Raw genomic sequence first — 27,245 nt, forward strand, 5'->3', positions numbered from 1 at the left:
GCACTTGTTAAAACAGAGTTCTGGGCCCCACCCCCAAGTTTCAGATTCTGTACATCTGGGGTGGGGTCAACAATTTGCATTTTTTTTTTTTTTTTTGAGATGGAGTCTCGCTCTGTTGCCCAGGCTAGAGTGCAGTGGCGCCATCTCGGCTCACTGCAAGCTCTGCCTCCCGGGTTCACGCCATTCTCCTGCCTCAGCCTCCCGAGTAGCTGGGACTACAGGCGCCCGCCACCTCGCCCGGCTAATTTTTTGTATTTTTAGTAGAGACCGGTTTCACTGTGGTCTCGATCTCCTGACCTCGTGATCTGCCCGCCTCGGTCTCCCAAAGTGCTGGGATTACAGGCGTGAGCCACCGCGCCGGGCCAACAATTTGCACTTCTAACCAACTTCCTGGTGCTGCAGATGCTGCTGGCCCAGAGACCCCTCTTTGAGAACCATGGACTCAGAGGAACAAATTACTAAGGGAGTAATTTCTGGCACTGGTAAGGGAGAAATCTGGAGATAGCAGGTCTCTTCATCCTTTCCCAAATACAGTTTCCCCCTGATGTTTAGCCATCCTGCAGCAGCGCAGCTGGGGGGCACGCACCAATTCTGCTTGGCTGCACCTGTACCCACCTGTGAATAATCCACGTTTCATCCCGTTCCAGCTTTCTTTACCTTGTGCTTTCAACAAGAGGGCACCCCTCTTGCATGTGGGCTGGTTAGACGCCCAGGCGATAGGAAGTCCGTACAGTGAGAATGAATCAAACACCAACCAGGCAGATGAAACCAATGCATTCTTTATTGCAGACTGAAGCTTAGGGGCTCACTCACTGTGAGCTCTGATTTGGGGGCTTCTGTGGCTGCCCACACTTTCCGAGACAGACAAAGGCAAACTCTCCAAGCAGAGGAAAAAACAACTTTCAGAAGCTGCCCCTTCAAAGACCTGAGGTGAGGGACCTGGGACAGCAGGCAGCTTGGCATGCAGGGGTTAACCAGAAAGGCCGAGTCTAGAGGGCCAGGCACACCTAACCCTCATCTCCTGGTGACTGCAGGTCACTCCCTTCCTCAGGAGTGCCACGCAGACTCTGAAACAATCTAATAGGCCAAGGGCTTCCCAGGGCTGGGTTAGGGAGGAGGCTGAGCACAGGCTCGGCTCCCTGGAAGTGGCAGGGAGAGAACTTCACCCTCTGCTCAGAGGACATCCCCAGCCTAGGTCCTTCCTTCTCAAACTCTGAAGTGCTTATGGCAATCAGGTGGGGGTCTTGCTAAAATGCAGGGTCTGAGTCGGGAGGTCTAGGGTGAGGCCTAGACTCTGCATTCCTAACAAGTCCCCAGGTGTCACTGCTGCTGCCGGTCCACAGAGCACATTTTGAGTTGCAAGGCTCTGGTCATACATTGCCTTTGTGCACATCAGAGAAGCATGCCTCGTCTTCAACAAGGAGAAACCCTACTCCAGGACACAAGGTAGGTGGGGCCAGCGCAGCCTGGACAGGACTTCAGTCCCCACTTGCCCCCAACACCCACCGATGAACTCAGTAGCTCTGGAGATCCTGTCTTGACCTCCTCATCCTGAAAACTCTTTGCCAAGAGTTTGACCAACCAGGCCCTGGGATATGAGCAGATTAACAGTCTCTTGAGATACTGAGCACTCAGCTCAGTGATGGCCCAACAATGGCCCAAACTATCAGTTCCTTGCCAAGAGACAGGAGACCTGGGCAGGGACGGGGGAACTGGGAGCATTCTGAGCAGGGATTACTGCTCTGAGCAGTGGTCTGAGCTCTCAACATCTAGCCTCAGGAGTAGTAAAGTGGCCACTCATCCACAGGACACAGGATTTGGGTGGCCTGGCTTTGCCTCAAGCCCTGGGGTCTCAGGTGCCTCCAGAGATTCAAACGAAGGTACAGATCAGGTGGGGTCTGGGGCACTGAGTCGGCTTGCTCCACAGATGAGGAGAAGGTGGGAGGTAGATACCTGAGGACCAAGCAGTCGAGGTTCTTCAAGCCACAGGTGTTCTCAGGAAGCAAGAGCCCCAGGCCCTCTCCTGGTAGGGGACCAAACATCCCCACTTGCCAGGCACTGTCCCAGTTTTAGCACTGAGAGTTCCATGTCCTAGGAAACCAGGACAGCTGGTCATCCTGTTGCCTGACCATACCCTAAGATGCCAGGTTGAGGGCCTCAAAAGAACTAGGTCATCAGGGCTTTGGGCGTTGACCTGGGAGCTGGCTGGCTACAAATCCGGTGTCCACAGCGCCTTCTGCCCCCAGGGGGCCATGACAAGGCAGCCAGGCTGCTGCTGACGGGACGGTGATGAGGGTGCCCATCTAATCACTTTAGACCAGAGCCGCAGGTGCAAATGGCTCTGCTGTTCTCTGGGCCACCTCTCCTACAGCTCAGGAGTGATGCTAGAGGGATGGAGCACTCAGGACTTCCCACCCCGCCAGTTTGTTAACTGTGGGGAATGACAGAGCTGAAGAGACTTGCTCCCCATTCCCAGCCTGCCAGTCCTCGGGCTCCTACGTGAATGTTCTTGCCCCGCAGCAGTGCCAGCCCATATTCCCACCACAGCTCTCCCAGGACTCCTAGTTCAGGCTCCCGCCAGTCCAGGGACCACAGGACTGAAGACCGGGCCCTGCGGAGGGGGCCGCATCCAGTTAGTTCTCAGTTCTCAGGAAGCAATAAATAGATGGAGGTTGTCTTCTCTTCTCAGGGCAGTGACTGGCTCTCAGCACTAAAGACAAGGTCTCAAACCCACAGGGGCTCAGAAAATACCCAGCAATGCCCACCTGTGCCTGCTGATCTGGAGGTAACTTGGAGGCATGTACTGCTTAAAAACCTCCAGGGAGCCCAAAGGAGGTAAAGGGTCCCTTTTTTTTCAAGTGACAAGACTCAGAGAGGGCAGGAGATCTGCCTGAGTTTGCACAGCAGCTGTGAGTGCTGAGTCCAGGCTGCAGGCCCCACCTTGCCTCTTCCCTTGGGCATTCCAGAGCCCACTACTGCTGTAAGCTATCTATTCAGACCAGCTGTACCCCACCCACCACGTGCTGCTCGGCCCACCCTCCCCCAGCCCCCAAGCTTGGCCTCCCATGGGCCTCCCTCCCTTCCAGGATTCCAGGCCAGTGGCCTCTGTCCCTTGCTGGGTGGGCATGAGGAGGGTGGCCTAAGGTAGGGGAGCTCTTGCGCCATCCGGAGACATGAGCATATCAAACTTGATGAGCGGCGGGGCGATCACGCGCACCTCAGCGTTGAGTGGGTTGAAGCGGAGGTTGATGCTGCGCAAGGCTGGCATGGCGGCCAGCTTCTCCACGGGCACATCTGTTGGGGACAGAATGGACAGGTTAGAGCGGTGGGGGCCAACCAGACAGAAAAGAAGGACAATGGGTCAGGAGGACTCTGAGCACACATGATGGTGAGGGGCAGCTCGCTCAGCTCCTAGTGCCCAGCCCTGTGCGAGGCACCATCGGGCCCACCAGGATATGACAACCACATGGAGGAAAACATCCTAAAAAATAAGAATCAGCTGCTTCAAAAAGTTAAACGTAGGATTGCCATATAACCCAGCAATTTTACTCCTAGGTGGAACTGAAAGAATTAAAAACTGGCATTCAAACAAATACTTTTACACAAATGTTCATAGCAGCACTATTTACAATGGTCAAATGTCCACCAATAGATGAATGGATAAATGAAATAATATATACATATAATGGAATACTATGCAGCCATTTAAAGGAACGAAATTCTCATACAGGCTACAACATGGATGAACCTTGAAAACATTGTGCTAAAGAAAGAAGGCAGGCACAAAAAGACAAATACCTCCACTTACGTGAGGTATGCAGAGTAGTTGAATTCATAGGAACAGAAAGTAGAACAGAGGTTCCCAGGGGCTAGGAGAAGGGGAAGTAGGGAGTTATTGCTTAATAGCTACAGTTTCTGTTGGATGAAAATATTTTGGAAATAGATAGTGGTGGTGGTTGCACAACATGGTGAAAGTAATTAATGCCACTGAGCTACAGTATGGTTAAAATTAGTCGGGCTATAGTCTCAGCTAGTCAGGAGGCTGAGGCAGGAGAATCTCTTGAGCCCAGGAGTTCAAAGTCAGGATGGGCAACATAGCGAGACCCCAGTCTCTATTTCTTAAATTAAAAAAGGGTTAAAATGGCACACTTTGTTATATATGTTTATCACAATTTAAAAATAATGTAATATGCCAAAACCACTGAATTGCATATTTCAAGTGGGTGAATTGTATCGTATGTGAAGTATAGCTCAATAAAACTATTAAAAAACAAAGACTATTATGTGCATAAAGAATATTTTTGCCGGCCGGGCGCGGTGGCTCAAGCCTGTAATCCCAGCACTTTGGGAGGCTGAGACGGGCGGATCACGAGGTCAGGAGATCGAGACCATCCTGGCTAACACGGTGAAACCCCGTCTCTACTAAAAAATACAAAAACTAGCCGGCCGAGGTGGTGGGTGCCTGTAGTCCCAGCTACTCGGGAGGCTGAGGCAGGAGAATGGCGTAAAACCCGGGAGGCGGAGCTTGCAGTGAGCTGAGATCTGGCCACTGCACTCCAGCCTGGGCGACAGAGCGACACTCCCTCTCAAAAAAAAAAGAATATTTTTGCCAAGAGATAGGAAGTTGCATACAGTGGCCTATGGAAATACTTCTTAACTATGGGAATGCCATTCTGTATCATAACATCATATCCCGAAACAGTCCCTAAAAAAGCAGACATGACTATCTTGGGTCTATCTAAGGGAGGTTAGTTACAGTTTGAGTTTATCAGGACTCTTGATAAGGTGCCCTACTTGTATCACTGCTCCATAAGAGCTATCTGGGAAGTTCCAGACTATATCGGATCATCACTATGTTGGATCATCACTTAGAGATGGAATGTTCTCTGGAATCAAAACAAACACATCTCCTGTCCCAGCTCTGGTTTCCAAAATTTAACGTGTAGAATTTGGAAATCAAGTTTCAAGCTGTCATCCACCTAACCTACATAAGATACTAGGGCATTTTCCAACACTTATCAAAAATGCCACAGTGTAATAAAGATAGCAGTGATCTACTAATTAATTAATTCCAGGGCCAATATTCTCAGTTATAACTGAAGAGGCAGCGCAGCCTAGTGTCATAGACGTGAAATTTAACAGACAGCCCTAAGCTGATGTCCCAGCTTTACCTCCTAAAAATTTGTATTACTTCCCATACCTTGTTTTCCTAATCTTGAAAATGGAAATAACTAATATTTCCTCAAACAGAATTAAATTGGGGAGCAACTGCTTAAAGAATATGGGGACTCCTTTGGGGTGACAGAGCATTTTGGAATTAGATAGAGGTGATGATTGCACAACACTGTGAATGTCCTAAATGCCAGTGAATTGTATACTTTATGTGGTTAAGTGGTTCATTTTATGTTATGTGAATTTTGCCTCTTTTTTTTTTTTTAAAAAAGAACCAGAATAAGGCAGCAGCTATATTAATACCTGGTAACCTGTTATAGTTCCTCCTACCTAACCTTTAGGATCACTCAGACAAGATTAGGACGCTTGCCCTTGATGCATGCCCTATCCAGGCTGAGGCTCTGGCTGCGTCTACTCTTCCCTGATCCAACTCTGTGAGCAGCCAGATCCCATAGAACCTCCCACCCTAGCACAGGACGGGGCCAGACCTCATCCCACGGAGTCCTGCACAACCTCAGGCCGATAGTGATGGCAAGAGCCAGCTCCTGTCCTCTCCTGGGCACAAAATATTGCCCAGAGTTGGGCGGTTTTTGTTTCTATGGTTGTTTTGTTGTTAATTTTAAAACACACTGGTGGATATTATGCACATATTTTACTTTAGGCAAATGGTACTGTGCTATATAGATCTCAGGCCACTTCTATATATAATATATATTACATATATACATATATATATTTTACTAAGCACCAATAACAATCTTTTTTAAAATTTATTTTTAACTGTGGTAAAATACAAATAAATTTAGCATCCTAATCATTTTCAGGCGTACAGTTCAGCAGCATGAATACATTCACGTTGTCGTACAACCAATCTCCAGAAATCGATCTTGCAAAACTGAAACGCTATACCCATTTAAACAAAAACTCCCTATCCCTCCCTCCTCCCAGCACCTGGCAACCACCACTCTACTTTCTGTCTCTATGAATTTGACTACTCTAGGTACCTCATATAAGTGGAATCATATAGTATTTGCCTTTTTGTGATGGGCTTATGCCACTGAGCATAATGTCCTCAAGGCTCATCCATGTTATGGCATATGGCATTGATAATGCAGGATTATTCAGCCTTAAAAAGGAAGAAACGCCAGGCAGTGGCTCATACCTGTAATCCCAGCACTTTGGGCGGCCAAGGCGGGTGGATCACCTGAGGTCAGGAGTTCAAGACCAGCCTGACCAATACGGTGAAACTCCGTCTCTACTAAATACAAAAATTATTGGGAGGCTGAGACGGGCGGATCACGAGGTCAAGAGATCAAGACCATCCCAGCTAACACGGTGAAACCCCGTCTCTACTAAAAAATACAAAAAACTAGCCAGGCGAGGTGGCGGGCACCTGTAGTCCCAGCTACTCGGGAGGCTGAGGCAGGAGAATGGCATAAACCCAGGAGGCGGAGCTTGCAGTGAGCTGAGATCTGGCCACTGCACTCCAGTCTGGGCGACAGAGTGAGACTCCATCTCAAAAAAAAAAAAAAAAAAAAAAAAAAAAGCCGGGTGTGGTGGCACATGCCTGTAATCCCAGCTACTTGGGAGGCTGAGGCAGGAGAATCACTTGAACCTGGGAGGTGGAGGTTGCAGTGAGCTGAGATTGCACCATTGCACTCCAGCCTGGGCAACAACAGCTAAACTCCGTGTAAATAAATAAAGAATAAAAAGGAAGAAACTTCAGACACATGTCATAACATGAACAAACCTTGAGGTTCACCTGTCAATGGTCACTTGGGTCGCTCCCATCACTTGACTATGACGAACAATGCTGCTAAGAACAGGAGTGCACCAATATCTCTTCAAGATCCTGCTTTCCATTCTTCCGGATATATATGCAGATATATGTGACCCCCATCCAGATAAAAATAGAAAACATTCAAGAACCCCCAATAGGGTTCCTTTGTGCCCCTTTCCATTTTATATCCCTGATCTTCTTCATTAATTTGGTCCATTCCTGAACTTCATATAAACGGAACCAGATAGCACGGGCCAGACTTTTACTCAAATGTCTTTAGGACTTTCAGTTTCAGAAAGTCTTAAACTTTTTTTTTTTATTTTCATAATTGAGATTTTATTGGTTGAGGATCAGTGCAGACATTTCAATTTGTACACAATTATTATTATTATTATTTTTTGAGACGGAGTCTCGCTCTGTCGCCCAGGCTGGAGCGCAGTGGCCGGATCTCAGCTCACTGCAAGCTCCGCCTCCCGGGTTTACGCCATTCTCCTGCCTCAGCCTCCCGAGTAGCTGGGACTACAGACGCCCGCCAAGTCGCCCGGCTAGTTTTTTGCATTTTTTAGTAGAGACGGGATTTTACCGTATTAGCCAGGATGGTCTTGATCGCCTGACCTGGTGATCCACCCGTCTCGGCCTCCCAAAGTGCTGGGATTACAGGCTTGAGCCACCACGCCCGGCCTGTACACAATTCTTAACATATGTAACGAAATTCTAAAAAGTCATGTGTTGTAATTCTTTTTTAAAGTTATTCCAGTGACTTTCCAGCTTAAAATTTGGAAGCAAATTTTCCTTAAGAGGCTATCAAGTAGCAGTATCTTCACATGTTGGTCAGTTGTTACATACAGCCCACCAGTTCACAACTGAATAGCATGTACACTACATATTCAAATCTGTCATCTTTCACAGCACAGTAACAAAGTTATTAGGAAAACAGGACTACCACAACCAAAGATGTTACAGAGTGCACACAATTCCAACAGGGAGCACCATGATCAAGGAGTGGTTTTCTTTAGGAAACAATTATACTAAAAAACATGAGAATAGAAGTAAAATAAAATGTTCAAGACATTAAATGCGAGACTGACTCCATATTGCCATTTAATGTGCTTTGTATTACAGGATATATAAACTAACCCCCCATCTATGGAATGTTAAGCCGACACCCAAGACAGTCAAAGCTTCCCATAATTCAATATCCCACACTATTTTCTGGTTGTACCAAAAAATAAACAACCAGCAAATGATTTCACCTTTTTTTTTTTTTTTTTGAGACGGAGTCTTGCTCTGTCGCCCAGGCTGGAGTGCAGTGGCCAGATCTCAGCTCACTGCAAGCTCCGCCTCCCAGGTTTACGCCATTCTCCTGCCTCAGCCTCCTGAGTAGCTGGGACCAAAGGCGCCCGCCACCACGCCCGGCTAGTTTTCTGTATTTTTAGTAGAGACGGGGTTTCACCGTGTTAGCCAGGATGGTCTCGATCTCCTGACCTTGTGATCCGCCCATCTCAGCCTCCCAAAGTGCTGGGATTACAGGCTTGAGCCACCGCGCCCGTCTGATTTCACCTCTTAAAAAAAAGCATTTACACTTAAAAAATGGGATGAGATGGGATTCCCTCCTTCTTAAAAATGTTTCTAGAGCTACTAAAAAACTTGCATTTACAAAATAGTTGATAAAAATATTCCTCTGGATTGTACAAGAAGGGAGACAGGGACCACTGGTAAGACATGGTATATGATATTAATCAGACTTGGCTTCTTTCTCTCCTGCTTCATCAGAGGCTGGACTCTCCTCAGTTTTCATTTCCCCGTTTTCTGCAGGTAAATCTTCTTTAGTTTCTTGGTTAGCCACTTTGGCCTGTTTTCCCTTGGCTCCCCTTTTCAACAAAAGTTTGCACTTTTTTGTCTGAAGATTTATCCTTCGCTGCTGCCTTTTTCGGCTTCGCTTCCACTTTTGCAGGAGGTTTAGCTGACAACCGCGCCAATCTCCTCTTGGGCTCTTCCTTGGTGTCCCCTTCGGTGGAGCTGACCTTCCTCTTGAACATCCCGGCGGCAGGGAAGGCGCGTGCCGGGTGCCTGTGGGCCGCAGCATGCTGAGAGCCTTCACGAAACTGGGCTGCCTGGCCACTGCCACTCCTCCCCTTTAAACTTTTTTTACTCAGAAAAGTTGAATATTATTGTCTTAAGTCTCTTCCCCCCTCCCTTTTTCATTTGGAAATAATTTCAAATGTATAAAATGTTCCAAAACTAAAAATAAAAACAGTAGCAAAAATATATATGGCTAGATTCACCATATATATATATATTATATATATTTTTTTTTTTTTTTTTTTGAGATGGAGTCTCACTCTGTCGCCCAGGCTGGAGTGCAGTGGTGTGATCTCAGCTCACTGAAACCTCCACCTCCCGGATTCAAACAATTCTCCTGCCTCAGCCTCAAGAGTAGCTGGGACTACAGGTGCGTGCCACCATGCCCGGCTAATTTTTTATATTTTTAGTAGAGACAGGTTTCACCATGTTAGCCAGGATGGTCTCAATCTCCTGACCTCGTGATCTGCCCACCTCTGCCTCCCAAAGTGCTCGGATTATAGGCGTAAGCCACCATGCCCAGCCTAGATTCGCCAATTATTATCATTTTATCCTATTTGCTCTATCATTTGTGTGTGCATTTTCTCTCTTTCTACACACACACACACACACACACACACACACACAGTTTTTCTGAATCATTTGAGTGTACCATACATACATCATGGCCCTCAGGGTGTATTTCCTAGGAATTGGGACATTCTCTTACATAACCATAGTGCAGTTAAGGATTCCAGGTGTTCACATTGATAGAATGTGTATCTAACCCATGGCCCACAGTTCAGTGTGGTCAGGTGCCCTAACATCCTGTATAGCACTTCCCCCTCTAGTACCAGACCCAGTTTGGAATCAAGGATTACATTTACTTCTAACTCTTTGGGCCCCTTTGTCTTTTATGACATTGACATCGGAGGAGTAGTGCACTACTCCCTTCCCTTTTTAATTCCTCATTTTGTGTTTGTCTGGTGTTTCTTCACGATTCGACCAAGACTTCGCATCCTCAGCTGAAGACTGCACAGATGCATGTCCTTCCTGGGGTATCACGTCAGAGGCACACCAAGTTCATATTTATTGTTACTTTTGATCACTTGATCAATGTGTAACTTGCTTTCTCCACTATAAAATTACTATTGTTTTTTTTTTCTCCCTTGCAACTAACAAGAAGTCTGTGGGGACACATCTTAAGAGCATGCAAATATCCTAAATGCTGGTTCTCACCAACATTTAGCATTCATCACCCTTAGACTTAGCATCCACTAAAGATTCTCACCTGACCTGATCTTTATGATGGCTGCAAAATGATTTCCCAGTGTTAACAGTCCTCAGCATTCTACTTCTCTTCCACTTATCTATTATCAATATAGGCTCCTATGTTTCCAGTGATTTATAATTCATTATTGGACTTCATTATCCTGATGCTCAAATTGTCCAGATTTGACAAGTGGGAGCCCCTTTGGCCTGGCTCCTGTATCTTTTGACATGGCTCCAGCACTTTTTGGATGCACTGCCTGACTTTCTAGGAAGACATGTCCTGAGTCTTCCCTGTTCCCAGCCCTGGAATCAGCCACTTCTCCAAGAAGTCCTAGTTCCTTTCAGTGGGGAAGAGTATTAGTGCCGAATAGTAAGTGTGACTAAGCCATGTTTTACATTCCATGCACGAGGACTGTGCACATCTAATCCATCTGCTTTTGACTGCTGCTTAGCATACCATGCTGTTTACCCACCACACTCTACCTCTCTACTCTGCCAGTGATGACACCCAGGCCTCTATCTGTCCTTAGGAGCCAATGTGGGCAGTCTTTGGATGTATGCCCAGGAGCAGGACTGATTGCTCTGTCAAAGAATATGTGTATATACCTCCACTACCTGCTCTCTAGAATTCCTGTCGAAGCTCCCAGGAGCTTCCTATCCTGTTTCCCATCCTGACAAAGGCTTTCAAAGAGGCTGCTGACCTGTCCTGAGAGAGTTTCCTGGAGATGTTCTCAAATTGCTTCTGGAATCTTCCAGGCCGCCTTGTTCTGGTGTGGGTCACAGCACAGAACAAACCTATCCCTTCTTGTCCATGACACTTCTAAAGCCTGAAGCTTAGAAAACACCACCACCTTCTTTAGGCAAAGGCCCCAGATCCTTCACTTCATGTTGGGAATGGGTGGGTGACGGTTATTAAGATAAACAAGCTCTGGAGTCAGAAGGATACTCCCAGCTTTCCAGTGATTGTGATGCCTCAGGCAGGATCCCTGTACCTGAGCTTTCTCACCTGTAAAATGGGGTCATACTGCCCACCTTGCAGGGAGGCCCCAGAAGTCAACAAGACGCCTGCATGCAGTACAACAGCACAGTGCTCCAGCAACATGTGTCCAGCTAGTGCAGGTTCCCTGCTCCCTGTCACTGGTCTGGGGCCTGCATCTGCTGAGCAGCAGCCCAGATCCCTGGGGATAAGCCCACAGAGTTTGGCCAGCAGAGTCTCAAGCCTGAGTTCACCACTGAGATAACCCGGATATCAGCTCACATAGAAAGGAACAAGGGTTGAGCCTCAGATGTCTCCTGAAAGCACTATGGCTCCCGGAGCCCCCACCACCACTCACAGAAGGCCAAAGCCCCAGATTTGGCCTCCACCGAGGGCACCAACTAGAAAGTCCCTGGACACACTCATATTCATGGGCCATTGACAAGAAGCTGTACAGATCATGGCAGAGAGACCACGGGAGGTAGGAGGGTCCTGAAAGTTGTGAAAACCCAGGCTCAGTGGGAGGAAGTAATTTTGCCTGGGGTCACCCAGCCAGTGGGTGGCAGGGCTGACACAGAGACGGAGAAGATTCTTGGCCACAGAGAAGCGCTATGCAGGAGTCCCCAGGCCCCGTAAACAGGCAGCCAGATTCCCTAACAGGAGGAACTCGCCCACCTTTAGACTCTGGGGTGACCTGGCCTCTCAGTTCCCTGAAGGCAGGCTCTGTGTATGAGACCAGGGACCCAGTCCATGGCCTTGAATGCTGGGGTCACAGGGAGCTCTGTCCCCAATAAGAAGACTGGCTATAGGGCAGCTGGGGTGGGGAGGGGGTGCTGGTCATCATCTGCCTGGAGCAGGAACCATGTGACAGGTGAGCGAGCCAGCAAGGAGGGGTGGGAGAGGCCGGGACTCCACGGCAAATGGAGGCTCAGGCAGGAAAAGACGCAGAGACAGGCTGTTTTCAGAAGGCAGGGTTATAAGCAGCCGTGACTCCTCGGAGAAGAGGAAAAGCAAAAATAAGTGATAGGAGAACCCGCTCACCTCCTTCGCTTTCTCTGGAGCTCATGCGGGTGCAAATGTCACATCACACAGCTGCCAGCAGCCTGGCCTCACTCGCCCCGGCCTCTTGCAGGGTGTGGGGGCTAAAGAAAGGTGCTGCCTATGGTAGTTCTTGAATCTCTTCTTTCAAGCAGGGCACCCATTTTCCCTACTAATAATGGCTGGGAAGAAAAGGGCTAATTCCTTGGACTCTTGCACATCTCCACATTCAGCAGCTTTGTGGCAGCCATTCCCCAGCGGCACAGCCAGCAGCGTGGGCAGGGATACAGATGCCATCCCCTGTGCCCCGATCACCCAGAATAAGAAAGACCCCTCGCACTTGGCTTTTATTTCATGGGGCATCAACCTCCATTGGACACAGAAGGAAATCAAGGCGCAAGGAGGTGTAGCACCTTTGTCTAAATGGGCCCAGCAAAGGGGGCTGCTTCTGGGAACCAATGTTTGAGGCCCTATGCTAGACAGTTCCTCACAATGACCTATTTCTCAGGTAAGAAAACTTGATTCCCAGTTTCTTGATGCCCAAGGTCCCCACGCCAGTAAGTGGTGAAGGCAGGACAGTTCCGGATCCCAGAGCCCATACACTTCAGCCCACAACACAGAGGGGCAAGGCCAAGGCCAGAACCTGGTCTCCTTGCACTGGCCCCTGGCCTCCAGAAGATAACAATGACAGGCAAGTTTCGCTGAGCAATTCCGTAAGGGCTGGAGCCTGGGCTGAGAGATCACAACCTCAGTTGTCAAGATATTCCCACTTGAGAAATGGGGGCTCAGAGCTGCTGTCACCCCTTCTTCCCATCTGCTACTGAAGACCACTCATCCGGCCCCAGTTTCTCCAGAGGAGGCTGAACAGGGGCTTGCTAAGGATCCTCCCCACTCTGGACTCTGTGTCTCCTCTTTCCCTCAGCTGGGAAGGCCAGTGGCCCACACAGTGGCTAGTACTTCTGAGGGTGGGAGGGGGGTCCCCCTGTCATGCTGCTGCCACAGGCGTGCTGGGCATGGCAGGAAGACCTGCTGCAGCCCAGCCCTGGAACACATCCCCGTGACTCCAGGCCTAGTGGGAGCAGCACTGCCGGGGTCTTAGCTTGTTGTTTCCACGTCTGCCACAGAGCTGGCCTCCCCGGGGTCTGCGGCATTTTCTGAACCACCCTGCTAAAGGCCAGTAATAGCTTTCACAGGCACAGAGCAGGGATTAGGTATAGCTCTTTCCCCTAATTTAACTGCAAAAGTCATTTGAGCAGCTTAGAGGAAGGAGCGATGGGACCATCAAACATGCCAAAGCTGGCAGAACCAACACATCAGAGCAGTCAAGCTCACAAGTGACAAGCCCAAGAAGGCAACTGGGAGTTTCCGGATAAAGCTGAAAGATTGTTTATGCTCACAGCATCCTGACAAGAGAGGGAGATCACTGGAGGCTGCAAAGGAGAATATGAAATAATCTGCATTTTGTGGATGGGAAAACTGAGGCTTGGGGAAGTTAAATAAATGTCCCGAGGCTAGACAGCACAGTGGTCTCTGGACTCTGTTGTACCTGGAGAGGAAAGGGACCTCAGCTTTACCTTCAGTACCATGGGCCATGCTCCCATCACCACTCACCACGTCCTGCTTCTCCCCAAATCCCAGCTCAAGGGCTGCTTCCTTTGCCACTCCCCTTCATCCCCCTCCAAACTCTCTAAACACTTTCTTTATACCACACTCATGTCATGCACCATGCTCTGTAACCTGTGAAGATGTCTGTTCACTCCTGTAAATGTGACACAAAGCACAGTGCCCACGGGGTGCTCCGTATCTGTTGGATGAATGAATGTCTAACCTTTTGAACTAGATCATGAGTCCCTTCAGGCTGAGACCACCCCGAGCTGGGCAAACAGTAGATCCATCATCAATGCTGTTTAATCAACTCTGTGACCACAGCTACACTCAGGAGTTGGGGCCCATTCCCTGGCCTCACCCATTCTGTGCACATCTGCCAGTCAGGGCCAGGCCTCTGTGGACCAAGGCTATGATGAAACACTTACCCTAGTCTTCCCCTTTGACACTAGTAATCTAATTTAGAAAATGCGAAGATATTGATGAATAAAAGTAAAATCATCACGTCCCATCATCTAGAATGAATCACTATTAATGTCTTGGTATATGGCCTTCCCCACTGTTTAATGTATTTGTGTATGTGTGTATATACACTCACACACATATGTATTTCCAAATGGCCTCCTGGATAGCATGTCATGGCACGCTGTTCTTCATGACATGCCATAAATATCTTTTCAGGTTACAAACTGGTGACTTTCTATGGCTGCATCATAGTCCGTGGGATGGATGTACCACTTTGGCTCCTGTTCCTATTGTTAGACATCCAGGTTGTTTTCAAAGTTCCACTTGTTTTTGTTTTTGTTTTTTGAGACAGAGTCTTGCTCTGTTGCCCAGGCTGGAGTGCAGTGGCGTGATCTCGGCTCACTGCAACCTCCGCCTCCTGGGTTCAAGTGATTCTCCTGCCTCAGCCTCCCTAGTAGCTGGGATTACAGGCGCACGTCACCACACCCAGCTAATTTTTGCATTTTTAGTAGAGATGGGGTTTCACCGTATTGGCCAGGCTGGTCTTGAACTCCTAACCTCAAGTGATCCGCCTGCCTCGGCCTCCCAAAGTGCTGGTATTACAGGCTTGAGCCACTGCACTCAGCCCCCAACATTCCACTATTCCAGATAATGAGAGGCTTTGAGTCTACAGGGCATTCTGGGGTTACTTCCATCTCTTTCAGCCTATGACTGTAGAATGTAGGATGTGAGGTTCTAGAATCCTTTTATGAAGCCAGAGGAATGTTCCTTTAACTTTCCCATGTCCTCCAAGTATATGGGCTTCTGTTGCAAGGCTTCATGTCTTAGGTGGGGACTAAAGTCAAGGACTCAGTGGCCTATGGCAGGGTGAAAACCTCAAGCCAAATTAAACTATGCACTGCCTGGCCCTCCTCCCACTGCAGACAGCAACCCTGGACTCCCACCTATGTCTGTGGGAAGTTTAGAGTAATCAATAGTTGGCTGGGCGCAGTGGCTCAAGCCTGTAATCCCAGCACTTTGGGAGGCCGAGACGGGTGGATCACAAGGTCAGGAGATCGAGACCATCCTGGCTAACACGGTGAAACCCCATCTCTACTAAAAAATACAAAAAAAAAAAAAAAACTAGCTGGGCGAGGTGGCGGGCGCCTATAGTCCCAGCTACTCCGGAGGCTGAGGCAGGAGAATGGCGTAAACCCAGGAGGCAGAGCTTGCAGTGAGCTGAGATCCGGCCACTGCACTCCAGCCCAGGTGACAGAGCGAGACTCTGTCTCAAAAAAAAAAAAAAAAAAAAAAAAAAAAAATAGAGTAATCAATAGTAGTAGAAGCAGAGTGGGCAGTGTTTACAGAAAATTACTTCCCTGAGGTCAGCTTGCCCCTATCTCACTAACTGTTAGCAATATTGATGGGTAAACTTGTCTTACATCAGTGGAACTGGCTGAGAAGCAGGATGGTTACAAATGATGGCTCCAGCACGCTCTCCTGGTCCAGTGTGGTGCCCACAGTGGCACCCTGTGAGAAGGAGGGGGTCAGGACCTGGGGAAGTGTCAAGGGCGGTGAGCGCCTAGCACAGAGGTAACCAGAATTGCTCGCTGGCCTCTGATTCCAGCATTGCTGGAGAATCTAGGCCAGCCCTGGCCCCACATCTCAGCCTCAAGGCAGCTCTGGTGCTTGGACACAAAAACAACCAAGATCAAGGACGCCCTGCTGTGCTGTGCTGAGCTGCACATCCCCTCTCAAAATGCCACAAGAGATAAGCAAGCAGACTGTGGTAACCTGGCGGGGACAGGGGGTCATGCCGCAACAAGAAGGCTCCGGGGTCACACACACACATATCTCAGACCACTCCACCACACCCTGCTGGGCAGAGTCAAGTGGGGACAGGGGCTGAGCCTTCCCTACCTCCACAGGGCCCTGGGCTGGGCATCCTGGCAGGGGTGGGGCCAGAGCAAACGGAAAGAGTACAGCTCCAGCCCTCAGAGAGCCAGGAGCACACTGCACAGCCTTGACAATCCTGCAGGCTGACTTCTAGCCTGCAGAAAAAGCTAGACTGCAGGTAGATTGGAGTTCTGAGTCTCCTGCTGACGAAGGGCCATTTGACAGGGTGAAAAGGGCCAGGGACACAGGCCCTAATTTTGGCACTGCCATTTAAAGCTGTGCACCCTCAGGCAAGCCCCTTCACGTCTCTGAACCTCAACCTTTCATCTTTAAGACCATCCTTCCACCTCATGGTCTGTGGGGTGGGACCATCGGTGCTCTCCAGGGAGGAGGGGGCTAGTGAGGTGCAGGAAGTATGGTGGGCACCCCCATTGACAGGATGGGAAGCATAGGATGTTTTAAGAATCTACTAATAAACCTAGAGACATTTTTCTGTCCTTAAGTATGAGCTGCAGGGAAAGAAAAGCAAAGGAGAAAAACCCTTGGCTTTGATTCCTCCTCTGTGCCTCCGGCTGGCCAGCAAGGGTGGGCTAATGGGCATCAAGGGGGCCACCCACCACAGCCTTTCCCTCCAAAGACTCCCCTGCACCCTGATCTAACATGCAATCAAAGCCAGATCATAACAATTCTGTGCAGAAATGACTCAGTCTTCTTATTGGCCACTCTGGAGATAGCCAAATAAGCAGCTGAAACTGCTGAGCCCATGCCTGACATTTATCCTCCCTGCCCTCTGCACCCTCCCTCCTCCTCCCTTCTGCACTCCGGCCACTGGAAGGCCTGTGCCCTCCCACAGGCTGCTCTCAGGGCTCTCTTAGTTCCTCTGCTTTGGTTAAGGTGCTCTGGGAAGAGCTTCAGAAAAGAATGACAATTTTCTGTCCCCTTTCATGTGCCTGTGTTCTCTGCCTCGGAGTTGGTGGTGCACACCTGGGGCAGAAGGGTTCATCAGAAGTTCTGGTCTAGCTCAGTGGTTCTATCTAGCCTGCACACTGGAATCATCTGGATAAAGCTGACTCTGCCAAAGTTATGACAGGGAGAGAAATCTGACATGGCTGACTCCATCTTGCTTCTAACCTCACAAGCTGTCCTTGATCATTCTTGAGCATAAGCCAAGCTAACTATGGGAGGAATTTCTTTATAGTTTAACCTTAAAACAAAAACAATAACAGTCCCTTCCCAAAACTAACTCCCTCCTTGCTCAGGGACCACCTTTGTAAAACTAACAAGTTAGGCACAAGGTTAGAATTATGGTTCAGAAGTCGTGTGGCCAGGGTCACAAGATTCCTAACCTCCCCAACTGCTGCTACAGATAACATCACAACTGTAAAACCTATGATTGGTGTCTGAGGTATCTTTCAGACTCTGCATTCTGATAAACCAGCTGGCACCACCTGGACTGGTATATTAGTCTGTTTTCAGGCTGCTGATAAAGACATACCAGAGGCTGGGTAAGTTATAAAGAAAAAGCGGTTTAATGGACTCACAATCATGGCAGAAGGTGAAAGGCATGTCTTACATGGTAGCAGGCAAGACAGAATGAGAGCCAAGTGAAAGGGGAAACCCCTTATAAAACCATCAGATCTCGTGAGACTTACTCACTACCACGAGAACGTACGGGGGAAACCACCCCCACGATTCGATTCTCTCCTACCAGGTCCCTCTCACAACACATGGGAATCATGGGAGCTACAATTCAAGATAAGATCTGGGTGGGGACACAGCCAAACTATATCAACCAGTAACCCATACCAAGAAACTGGCTCAGCTGCTCTTGCACCCAGGAACTGACTCAGCACAAGAAGACAGCTTCAACCTCCTATGACTTTATCCCCAACCCAACCAATCAGCATTCCCCTTTCCCTAGCCTGCTGCCTGACAAACTATTCTTGAAAAATTCTAACCTCTAAATTCTCAAGAAGGCTGATTTGAGAATTCTCTCCCATCCTCTGGCTTGGCTGGCCCTGTGATTATTAAACTCTTTCTTTGCTGCGAAACCTGCTGTTCTCAGTGAATTGGCTTTCCTGGGCAGCAGGCAAGAAGAAACCACTGGGCAACTACATTGACAGCTTTAAAAAATCATGAAGCCCGAATCCCACCATCAGAGACTCTGATTTAATCGGCATGGGGTGTGGTCAGGACATGGAGTTTTAAAAGCCTGCCCAATGATTTGAATGCACAGCTAGTCTGAGCACCACTGGTCTTCTCAGTGAAGATTAATGAGAGAATCTGGTGAACATTTTTGCACAGTACTTCTCTTCTGGGTGCCACCCTCCCCCGACTTGCAGAGTTGACCAAAGCTAGCAGGAGTGGGGCTGACTGCCTACCTGGCCTAGGGAAACCTGCCTCATTACCTTACACTGTTCTCTCTACCCCAAAGGGGTTTCCTTCCAACAAAAGTTATGCACTTCAGCCATAATGTTCCTGTGGCTTTCTATCCCCCTTTAACTATGTGCAAAAACTCTCCCTATGCAAAGCACTGTCCTGAATAGTCTGCAGCAAGACTACTTGGGTTGGAATCCTGGCTCAGATGGAGTGACCTTGGCCAAGTTATTTAATCTCCCTGTGCCTTGGTTTCCTCACCTGAGGAGAATAATAGTATCTGCCTCATAAAGTTGTCATGAGGATTAAACAAGAGCATCCTTGGAAAGTGCTTAGAGAAGAGCTGGGTGTGCAGCAAATGGTCACTAGCACACGGGACAATGCCAGGAGCTCTGTGACAGCAGGGAGTGTGTTTGTTCTATTTGTGTCTCAAGCTCGGTGTAGCTCGGCTCCAGCACAAAGTAAATCACTTAGTTAAAAACAGCAACTGGTGAATGAAGGAACATTTCCCAAATGCCTAAATTCAAAAGTGTCCCCAGAGTGTTGACAAAAATTGCATGCCACATTCTGGACTGAAATACAGTTATAATTAAGCATTAATCGGGCTGTACTTTGGCCCACTTCCTTGTTGCTGAAAGTCACACAGCACAAGATCCTGACCATGTGCATCTCAGTTGTTCCTGTAGATAGGATTTCTGACATTAGGGTCCAAAGACTATTTATAAATCGATCCGTGTCCCTGTTGTTCCTATAGACAGGATCACTGACATTAGAATCATGAGCTTTTGCTGCAGGATAGCTTAAGATGTCTTTCAGATCCCCAATTCCAGCAACCAGTCTGGAAACCCCCACAGAGGATCAGTATCAGCATGAAAGCATAGCTGCTTCCTCTCCCTGTGCCATGACCTCACCCTGCACTCTTCCACCCATCAATGATCTCCATGCTTTGGCCCACTCCCAAACTGTTAAAAACTCTAATTCCAAATTCCTTGGGGTGATAGATTTGAGGTATCCTCTCATGTCTTCATTCAGTGACTCTATGATTAAACCTCTTTCTCTGCTGCAACCCAGTGTCTTGGCATACTGACTTGCTGAGTGCATCAGGCAACAAACCCATTATGGTTACATGCCCATGTCCATATCCCCACAAGCCTTTTATTCTTTGGATAAGGCATCCTTGCAAGGCTGGGCTTGGAGATCCAGGGCATCAGGCAGCTCTCCAGCACTCTGGACAGAGACAAGGACAGGCAGTAGTGGAGAGTGGCAGTAAATGCAGCCTGGAAGTCTTTTGTTGTGTTTTATTTTTTAATTTAATTTAATTTATTTTTTTCTTTTGAGACACAGTCTCACTCTGTCACCCAGGCTGGAGTGCAGTGGTGCAATCTTGGCTAACTGCAACCTCTGCTTCCTGGGTTCAAGCAATTTTCCTGCCTCAGCCTCCCGAGTAGCAGGGACTACAGGTGCATGCCACCACACCTGGCTAATTTTTGTATTTTTAGTAGAGACAGGGTTTCACCATGTCGGCCAAGTCAATCTCAAACTCCTGACCACAAGTGATCCACCCACCTCAGCCTCCCAAAGTCCTGGGATTACAGGCATGAGCCACTGTGCCCGGCCCTTTCTTGTGTTTTAAACAAGGGTCAAAGAACTTCTTGCTGTTGGCCTGTGTGCTACCAGCAGAGCACCAACAGTATCCTGGACAGCTGGAAGTTTTGGTTCACCCAGGTTTCACCACACAGTGGTTGGCACAGAGAATGCCATTTGGGCAAAGACCAACTGTGTGGCTTGCTACTTCCCTGTGGGTGAACACAAGTGGGGCAGGGGCTGCAAACAGGAGCTTCCTGCACTCTCGTGTCTGGGGGCCAGGTCTAATGTGCACTAATTGCTGTTGACCCCTGTTTGTTTAATCCCAACCTCTCCCTCAGTGCGACTGCACAGCCAGCAAGCGCTGCCAGCACTGTTTATCTAACGACCACCTCCTAAGTGCTGGCTAACACAATCGATGCCTGCACCTACTGCCTGATGCCTGTGAGTACAACTCAGAGCTCTGCAGACACCAAGCAAGGGTGTGCAGGGCAGAAGGCACGAAGCTGCTGGGCATGCCGACAAGAAGCTACCACCTCGGAGGGCAAGTCATTCTTTCATGGGACTTGTGACACTCAGCGCACAGGGGTCGGGGCAAGGCTCAGACTCTGGGAAGCTGGCTGTGCTCAGGGAGCAATCCAAACTCCATACCCAGGGAGGGGACAAATCAACATCCCTCCAGATGGGCGTGGAGCCCCAGATCCAGGGGCAGGAGAGAAGTGCCACAGGTTTGACTTTGTCCTAGATGTGCCAACCCAGAGGGTCCCTGCCTAGTCCAGTCCTTGTCAGGCTTGAAGGCTGTGCATCATGATTGTTCCCTCTTCCAGACTAAGTGGCCATCTCGAATCCCTTTTACCGATGTGGTAAGGAAGACAGGGAGGGAGGGAAGGAGGAAGGATCCCCTGCCACCCCAGCACTGTCAGTCCGTTGCAGCCAGCCTGCCATTCTGTACTGGCCAGTTGCTGGCTCTAATCTTTCCATGCTACACCAGGGTCACTCTGAGATCTTGCCCAACTCATTGAGGTCTTGCCCAGCTCTAACAGACCATGATTACATTCCACAAGCCCTCATCTGAGCTGCCCCTTACATTCTTAGAGAGCAACTACCACCATACAGAGAGCTCACTGCATGTCAGCATGGTTTGAAGTGCACTGCATATACTGACTCATTTAATCCAGCATCATCCAGAGAAGGAAATGGAGATACTGAGAAATTGAACAACTTGCTGGAAACATAAACCCACATTTCCTTGATCCCCTGCAGTTAGGGTCGGCCAGTCAGTGCCCCAGAGGGGACAGGGTATGAGTTTCTGTCTTAGCATCCCAGGGTCCAGGCCACCTGCATTGGCCTCCCAGTCCCTACTTGGCAGTCCTGCAGAATGACATGAGCTCAACAGTTCCACTGTGGCCTCCTGCTCTCCCATTCCTGACTATGGGAGGGAATAACTCACCTGGAGGGTTCATCAGCAGTCTTCTGAGAGTAACGGTTGGCAGCCCAGCCTGCAGCCACTGCCAAAGCCTCTCATGCTTTTGTAAAAACCTAAGTCCCCAGGAATCCCTTTTTACTTAAAATGCCCACATGGTTTCTGTTTCCTGTACTTCCTGATCAGGTGTCTGGGAGATTAGGGGAAGCACAGTGGGGGAAGGCGCTTTATAACCAGGAGGTGTCAGGCATGGGAAGGTTAGTCATCATTATCTACCAACCAGGACGTAGAGGGGCCCCTTTACATATGCAGACACTTACATGGGGGGAGGATCAACAATCCCCTTGAAGTCCATGAAGGATTTTATGCTTTATAAAATATGGTGTGTGCATTAATTTCATCTTATCCTCTGGAGAGGGCTGTGAGGATAGAGGTAATGACTATCTTCCTATTTTTCAGATTTGAAACTCAGTCTCTGTTTCCAGTTAATCGACCTCACACAGATGGTGTTGAAGCTGGGACTCAGACACAGACCTGCAGCCTCCCCACACAAGCTCCTTTCCATCATTCTTATAGTGGTAAGTGGGGGATTCCTCCTGTCAGTCACCTTCTCTGCAGAAATTATTTGTCCCCACTCTGTGAGCCACAATGGGACCCAAGACTGAGACCTGAAATGACAGAGCAGCATGCTTCCAGGTGTGTGCATGGGGAGAAGGAGGGGTGGGGCGGCTCTGGGGGACCAGGGAGGGTGCGCCACAACTCTGCTGGGGGCTGGACGCTCAGAATCTTCCAGAAGGCCAACTATGGCAAACCTTCCCTGGCCAGCTGCCTCTGGCCCGGGGCCCTGCAACCATTGGCTAGCCTCCATCATACCTCTGAACAGTGCCCTCTGGCTCCTCTGTCCTGGCCCCTGGGTGCATGCAAGAAGTATATGCAACAAGTGGCCCCATGGGTTAAAGGGCAAGGAGTGAGCAGGCAGCATGTGGTCAGGACTCCAGGTGGAGTCCTGAGTGGCAGGTGGTGGGCTAAGGCAGGAGGTGATCACAGTGACGCTGCCTCCAGCCCCGATTCCAGTGGGTGGCACTGTCCTCCCCACTCTGCAGATGAGGAATTCACAGAAAGGAGGAAGCCTGCTCATGCTAATGTTGTGTGTGGGGCTTCAGACCTTTGCCTTTCTTACTACAAAATTCTGAGAAGCCAAGGATAAGGAAAGGAGAACAGGCAAGAGTTGAACGTGGAAAGTGGTCAGGATTGAGCGGAGTTTGATTCAGAGGCTCTCTACCCTGCAGGGAGACACAAGTCATCAGGAGAGAAGCAGAAGGAGGTGTAAGAGGGAGCCCTGGCTTCTGCTTCTGCTTCTGTTTTTGTTTTGTTTTGTTTTTTGAGACGGAGTCTTGCTCTGTCGCTCAAGTTGGAGTGCAGTGGCGCAATCTCGGTTCACTGCAACGTCTGCCTCCCGGGTTTACGCCATTCTCCTGCCTCAGCCTCCCAAGTAGCTGGGACTATAGGCACTCGCCACTACGCCCTGCTAATTTTTTGTATTCTTTAGTAGAGACGGGGTTTCACTGTGTTAGCCAGGATGGTCTCGATCTTCTGACCTCATACTCCGCCCGCCTTGGCCTCCTAACGTGCTGGGATTAGGGGCGTGAGCCACCGCACCCTGCCTCTGCTTCTGTTTTCACCATGGGAATCTCCCTTTCTTTTTTCTTTTTTTCTTTTTTAATTGTTGTTGTTGTTGTTGAGACAAGGTCTCCCTCTGTCACCCAGACTGGAGTACAGTGTTGCAATCATAGTTCATTGCAGCCTTGAACTCCTGGGCTCAAGTACCCCTCTTGCTTCAGTCTCCTGAGTAGCTGGGACTACAGGTGTGTACCACCATGCCTGGCTAATGGTTTTTCAAATTTTTTTGTAGAGATGGGGGCCTCATTATGTTGCTCAGGCTGGTTTTGAACTCCCAGCCTCAAGCGATCCTCCTGCCTTGGCCTCATAAAGTGCTGGGATTACAGGCGTGAGCCCCCAGGCCTAGTCAGGCGTCTCCCTCTCTGTGTCATCCAGGCTGAAGACAGGCAGGCAGTCCCAGGGGACACTGACAAGACTTTTGTGACCATGTTTCAATCTGCCTTATGAGCCCAGAGGAAGTTCTGAGGGCAGCTGGCACTGACAGGTCAAGGCACCCTCCCTGGCAAGCTGGGAGGTCTGAAGCCTCCCACTATGCCACTATCTGGCCTGGCAGGAGGCAGAGCTTTGGGTCCAGAAGCATTTGTTTTGGCCAAGATTCCCGACTTCCTGCTGACCCCATTCTACTGAGGGTTGGTGGGTCCATAGGATGGGCAGCAGGCCAGGTGTTGGCATAGTCCTTATTAAATGAGGACTTATTATACAAACAAATCACCAGGGATTCTTGCTCAGGTGCAGATTCTGATTCAGCAGGTATGAAGTGAAACCTAAGGTTCCGCATTTCTAACAGGCTTCCGGGATGCCCGTGCTGCTGGCCTATGGATGCCACTTGGAGAACTGAAAGCCCAGGCAGAGCTTCTCAGGCTTCAGCATGCATGTGAATCAGAAAGCGGGGCATCGGGGGGCAGGTATTACAACAGACTGCTGCCCCCTCCCTAGAGTTTCTGATGTAAGTCTGGGGCGAGGCCAGGGAATGTGCATTTCTAACCAGTTCTCTAGCAATGCTACTGCTGCTGGTCCTGGGACCACACTTTAAGAAATATTGGCTGGGATAGTAAGAGGTGAAACAGGACAAAGACAGAATTAAGTAAACGCAGGCCAAAGCATCCTATATGACACAGACACTTTTCCTCTTAAAAGTGCTGTTGGCTGGGCATACTGGCTCGCGCCTGTAATCCCAGCACTTTGGGAGGCCGAGGCAGGCAGATCACTTGAGCTTAGGAATTTGAGACCAGCCAGGGCAACATGGCAAAAACCCATCTCTACCAAAAATACAAAAATTAGCCGGGTATGGTGGTGTGCGCCTGTGGTTCCAGCTACTTGAGAGGCTGAGGTGGGAGGATCACTTGACCCTGGGAAGTTGAGGTTGCAGTGAGCCAAGATCATACCACTGCACTCCAGCCTGTGTGACAGAGCGAGACCCCATCTCAAAGAAAAAAAAAAAGTGTTGTAGTGTTGTTACTCTATTTAATCAATTCTTTTTTGTTTTAGTTTTTTGAGACAGGGTCTCACTCTGTGGCCCAGGCTGGAGGGCAGTGGTGTAATCACAGCTCACTGCAACCTCAACTTCCCAGGCTCAATTGATCCTACCACCTCAGCCTCCCGAGTAGCTGGAACTACAGGTTGACACTACCACACCCGGCTAATTTTTGTACTTTTTGTAGAGATGGGGTTTTGCCATGTTGTCCAGGTTGGTCTCAAACTCCTGGGCTCAGGCAATTCTCCCACCTTGGCCTGCCAAAGTGCTGGAATTACAGGTGTAAGTCACCATGCCCAGCTTGGTTATCTCTGCAGGACAACTCTTAATGAAGACTTGTTTTCCTCTAATCTCTTGTATTCTCTGGAGCAGTGGGTACATAGGAAAAAAGAAAAAAAAAAACAAAAACAGAGAACTGAGGGTTATGGAAAGTTAAATTCCAGCTTAACTGAAATAATATCTCTTAGTGGGCAAAATGAAGTCTCTCAAATATGTGATGCTTGTCTTCACCCTCACATGTTCCGGGACTGAATTGCTAAGCAGCACCAAGTGCCGGTGAGCAAGTGGTGAGGCCCCGCTGCCCCGCATCCACCTTCAAGTCATGTGTGTCGGCTACTTGGGTGAACGAACTGACTGCCCCCACCACTCATGTCCCCATGTCATCACTCAGTCAGACTACATGCCTCCACCTCCTTAGAAACCCTCCCACAAGGACAGAAGGACAGCTACCCTCCCACTGAGAGTCCTCTCCCTAGCTCTCCATGGCACATCTGCCCTCCCCTACGCCTGTGACCAGGTGCTATCTAGCCATCTAGTGTCTGCTGACACTAATACCTGTAAGCTACTTGAGGTCGAGACTTGCATCTCATTCATCTCTGCAGCCTCTCCTTCTCCAGAGATGACATTTCCCAGGTGGTCTTATTTATAAATACTTAAAAACTTCCATACAGCACTTTCTGATTTGAAAAATATAGGAACTATCTCATATCCCAGAAACTTATAAATGGCTCTTATCTGAACAAATATTCTAAGCTACAAACCCTTTTCTTCTTCTTGGGAGTGCCTAGAGTAAACAACTGTGTCCTGGCAGGCCAGTCCCCAAGGACCCCGGAAGCCTGTCATCTGGGCGGGAGACACCTGCTGCTGTGTGTCTGCCAGGGAGTCAGCTGGGAAAGGGAGAAGCCCCTTGACCCGCTCTGCTTCCCTTTCACCTGAACCGGGCCCAGACCTTCAGACCCAGGGGATTTGGCCACAGGCAGGGAAAATGGTAAGACATGAGAAAAGACTTCCAGACTGAGAGTACGGGCCATGCGGGGTGGGTGAAGGGGAGGGATGAGAGGAGGAAGGCTGTATAATGTGGTTGGGGCATGAGCTGGGGAGGATGGGTGGCTAAGTTGGCTGAGAACAGACCCCCAGATCTCTGCAGGACAACTCATAAGAGCGGCTTTCAATATTTTTTCATCATGACTAAGAGTAAGAAATACCACTTTTCATCATGTCCCAGGAGATAGATAGATAGATAGATAGATAGATCTGTGCATGTACATAGTAAAACTGAAATTAAAAGTTACAACATAGTAATTATCATTTTATATGTGATGATGTACTCTGACATTTTCTATTTTATTGCATTAAAAAATTGCTGGTCTCAACCCACTGATGTGACTTAACAATTCACTAGCAGGTCATAGTATGCAACTTGAAAAACTCTGCCCTATCCTGTCTCATTTATTTCAGTGGAGCTTCGAGGCTTTGGAATTCCTGCTCTACACAATGCTCCCACCCAGGTGAGTGCCTGCTGTATGCCGCACACCATGCCCAATGCTGGCAGAGGTGGGGTGGCAGAGAAGGGTCACACACATAGATCAGAGGGCCGTGTGCTAAAGGTGGCAACAAAGGCATCCACGTGCCACACAGACCTGAAACCTGAGGGCATTAAGCTACCAGTGAGCACCAAGGTCAGGCACCACCTCCCAGTGGTTGGTATCAGAAAGCAGACAGAAGGATCCTTGTCCCTCTCAGCCTCCATGCCCTGTTGAGATCATAACCTCCCTCCTTCTCTCCCTGAGAATGGCTCAGAGGGTGGAGGAAGATCACATGGCAGCTCTATTTGGAAACACGAGGATGACTGAGTTGATCCTGGCAGCCGCCTGGATGCTGAGAGCCTCCATGTCTTTCCAGCGCCAGGCTGGGGATGCTTTGGGGAGGTCCCTTTAGAGTGGCTGTCTTTATGATTCACTTGGGGGCTTGTTTCAGATCTGCCTGTTCCCCACTTACTAAAGCTTTAAAGGGAACTCATGCATCTCAAATTTATTTCTCATAAAAATTTTGTTTTATTTTTTCCACCACCCTCTAAGCATTCTGGAAGGAAAAAATAAGCCACTCTGAAGGCATCCTAAGCTTCTACAATCATCCCAGTGAGGTGCTGCAGGAGCTCAGCTACAAGTAGCGAAGAGTGCAGAAC

At 49.0% G+C, this 27,245-nt stretch overlaps 1 protein-coding gene and 1 pseudogene across 7 annotated transcripts in view; both read right to left on the bottom strand.

Annotated features, from left to right (window-relative positions):
- Positions 1–758: 758 nt before the first annotated feature.
- LRRC20 (leucine rich repeat containing 20) overlaps positions 759–27,245 on the bottom strand; it is an 89,085-nt gene continuing 62,598 nt past the window's right edge. For 5 of the 6 annotated variants that reach the window (XM_033208658.1, XM_033208659.1, XM_033208660.1 and 2 more), the window contains one exon: positions 764–3,294. In XM_033208658.1, coding sequence (XP_033064549.1) covers positions 3,140–3,294 — 155 coding nt within the window. In that variant the 3' untranslated portion in view covers positions 764–3,139. Of the gene's footprint in view, positions 3,295–27,245 lie in introns of all 6 variants that reach the window. The other variant, XM_033208662.1, reaches the window with a different exon arrangement.
- LOC117082112 lies at positions 7,640–9,161 on the bottom strand (annotated as a pseudogene). The gene is made up of 2 exons (XR_004436477.1): positions 8,513–9,161; positions 7,640–8,205 (listed from the first exon to the last, which is right to left on the bottom strand). The product of XR_004436477.1 is annotated as a non-histone chromosomal protein HMG-14-like (transcript).

The sequence above is a fragment of the Trachypithecus francoisi genome, unplaced genomic scaffold (genome assembly GCF_009764315.1).
Source record: "Trachypithecus francoisi isolate TF-2019V2 unplaced genomic scaffold, Tfra_2.0 Lachesis_group9, whole genome shotgun sequence".
Taxonomy (NCBI): Eukaryota; Metazoa; Chordata; class Mammalia; order Primates; family Cercopithecidae; genus Trachypithecus; species Trachypithecus francoisi.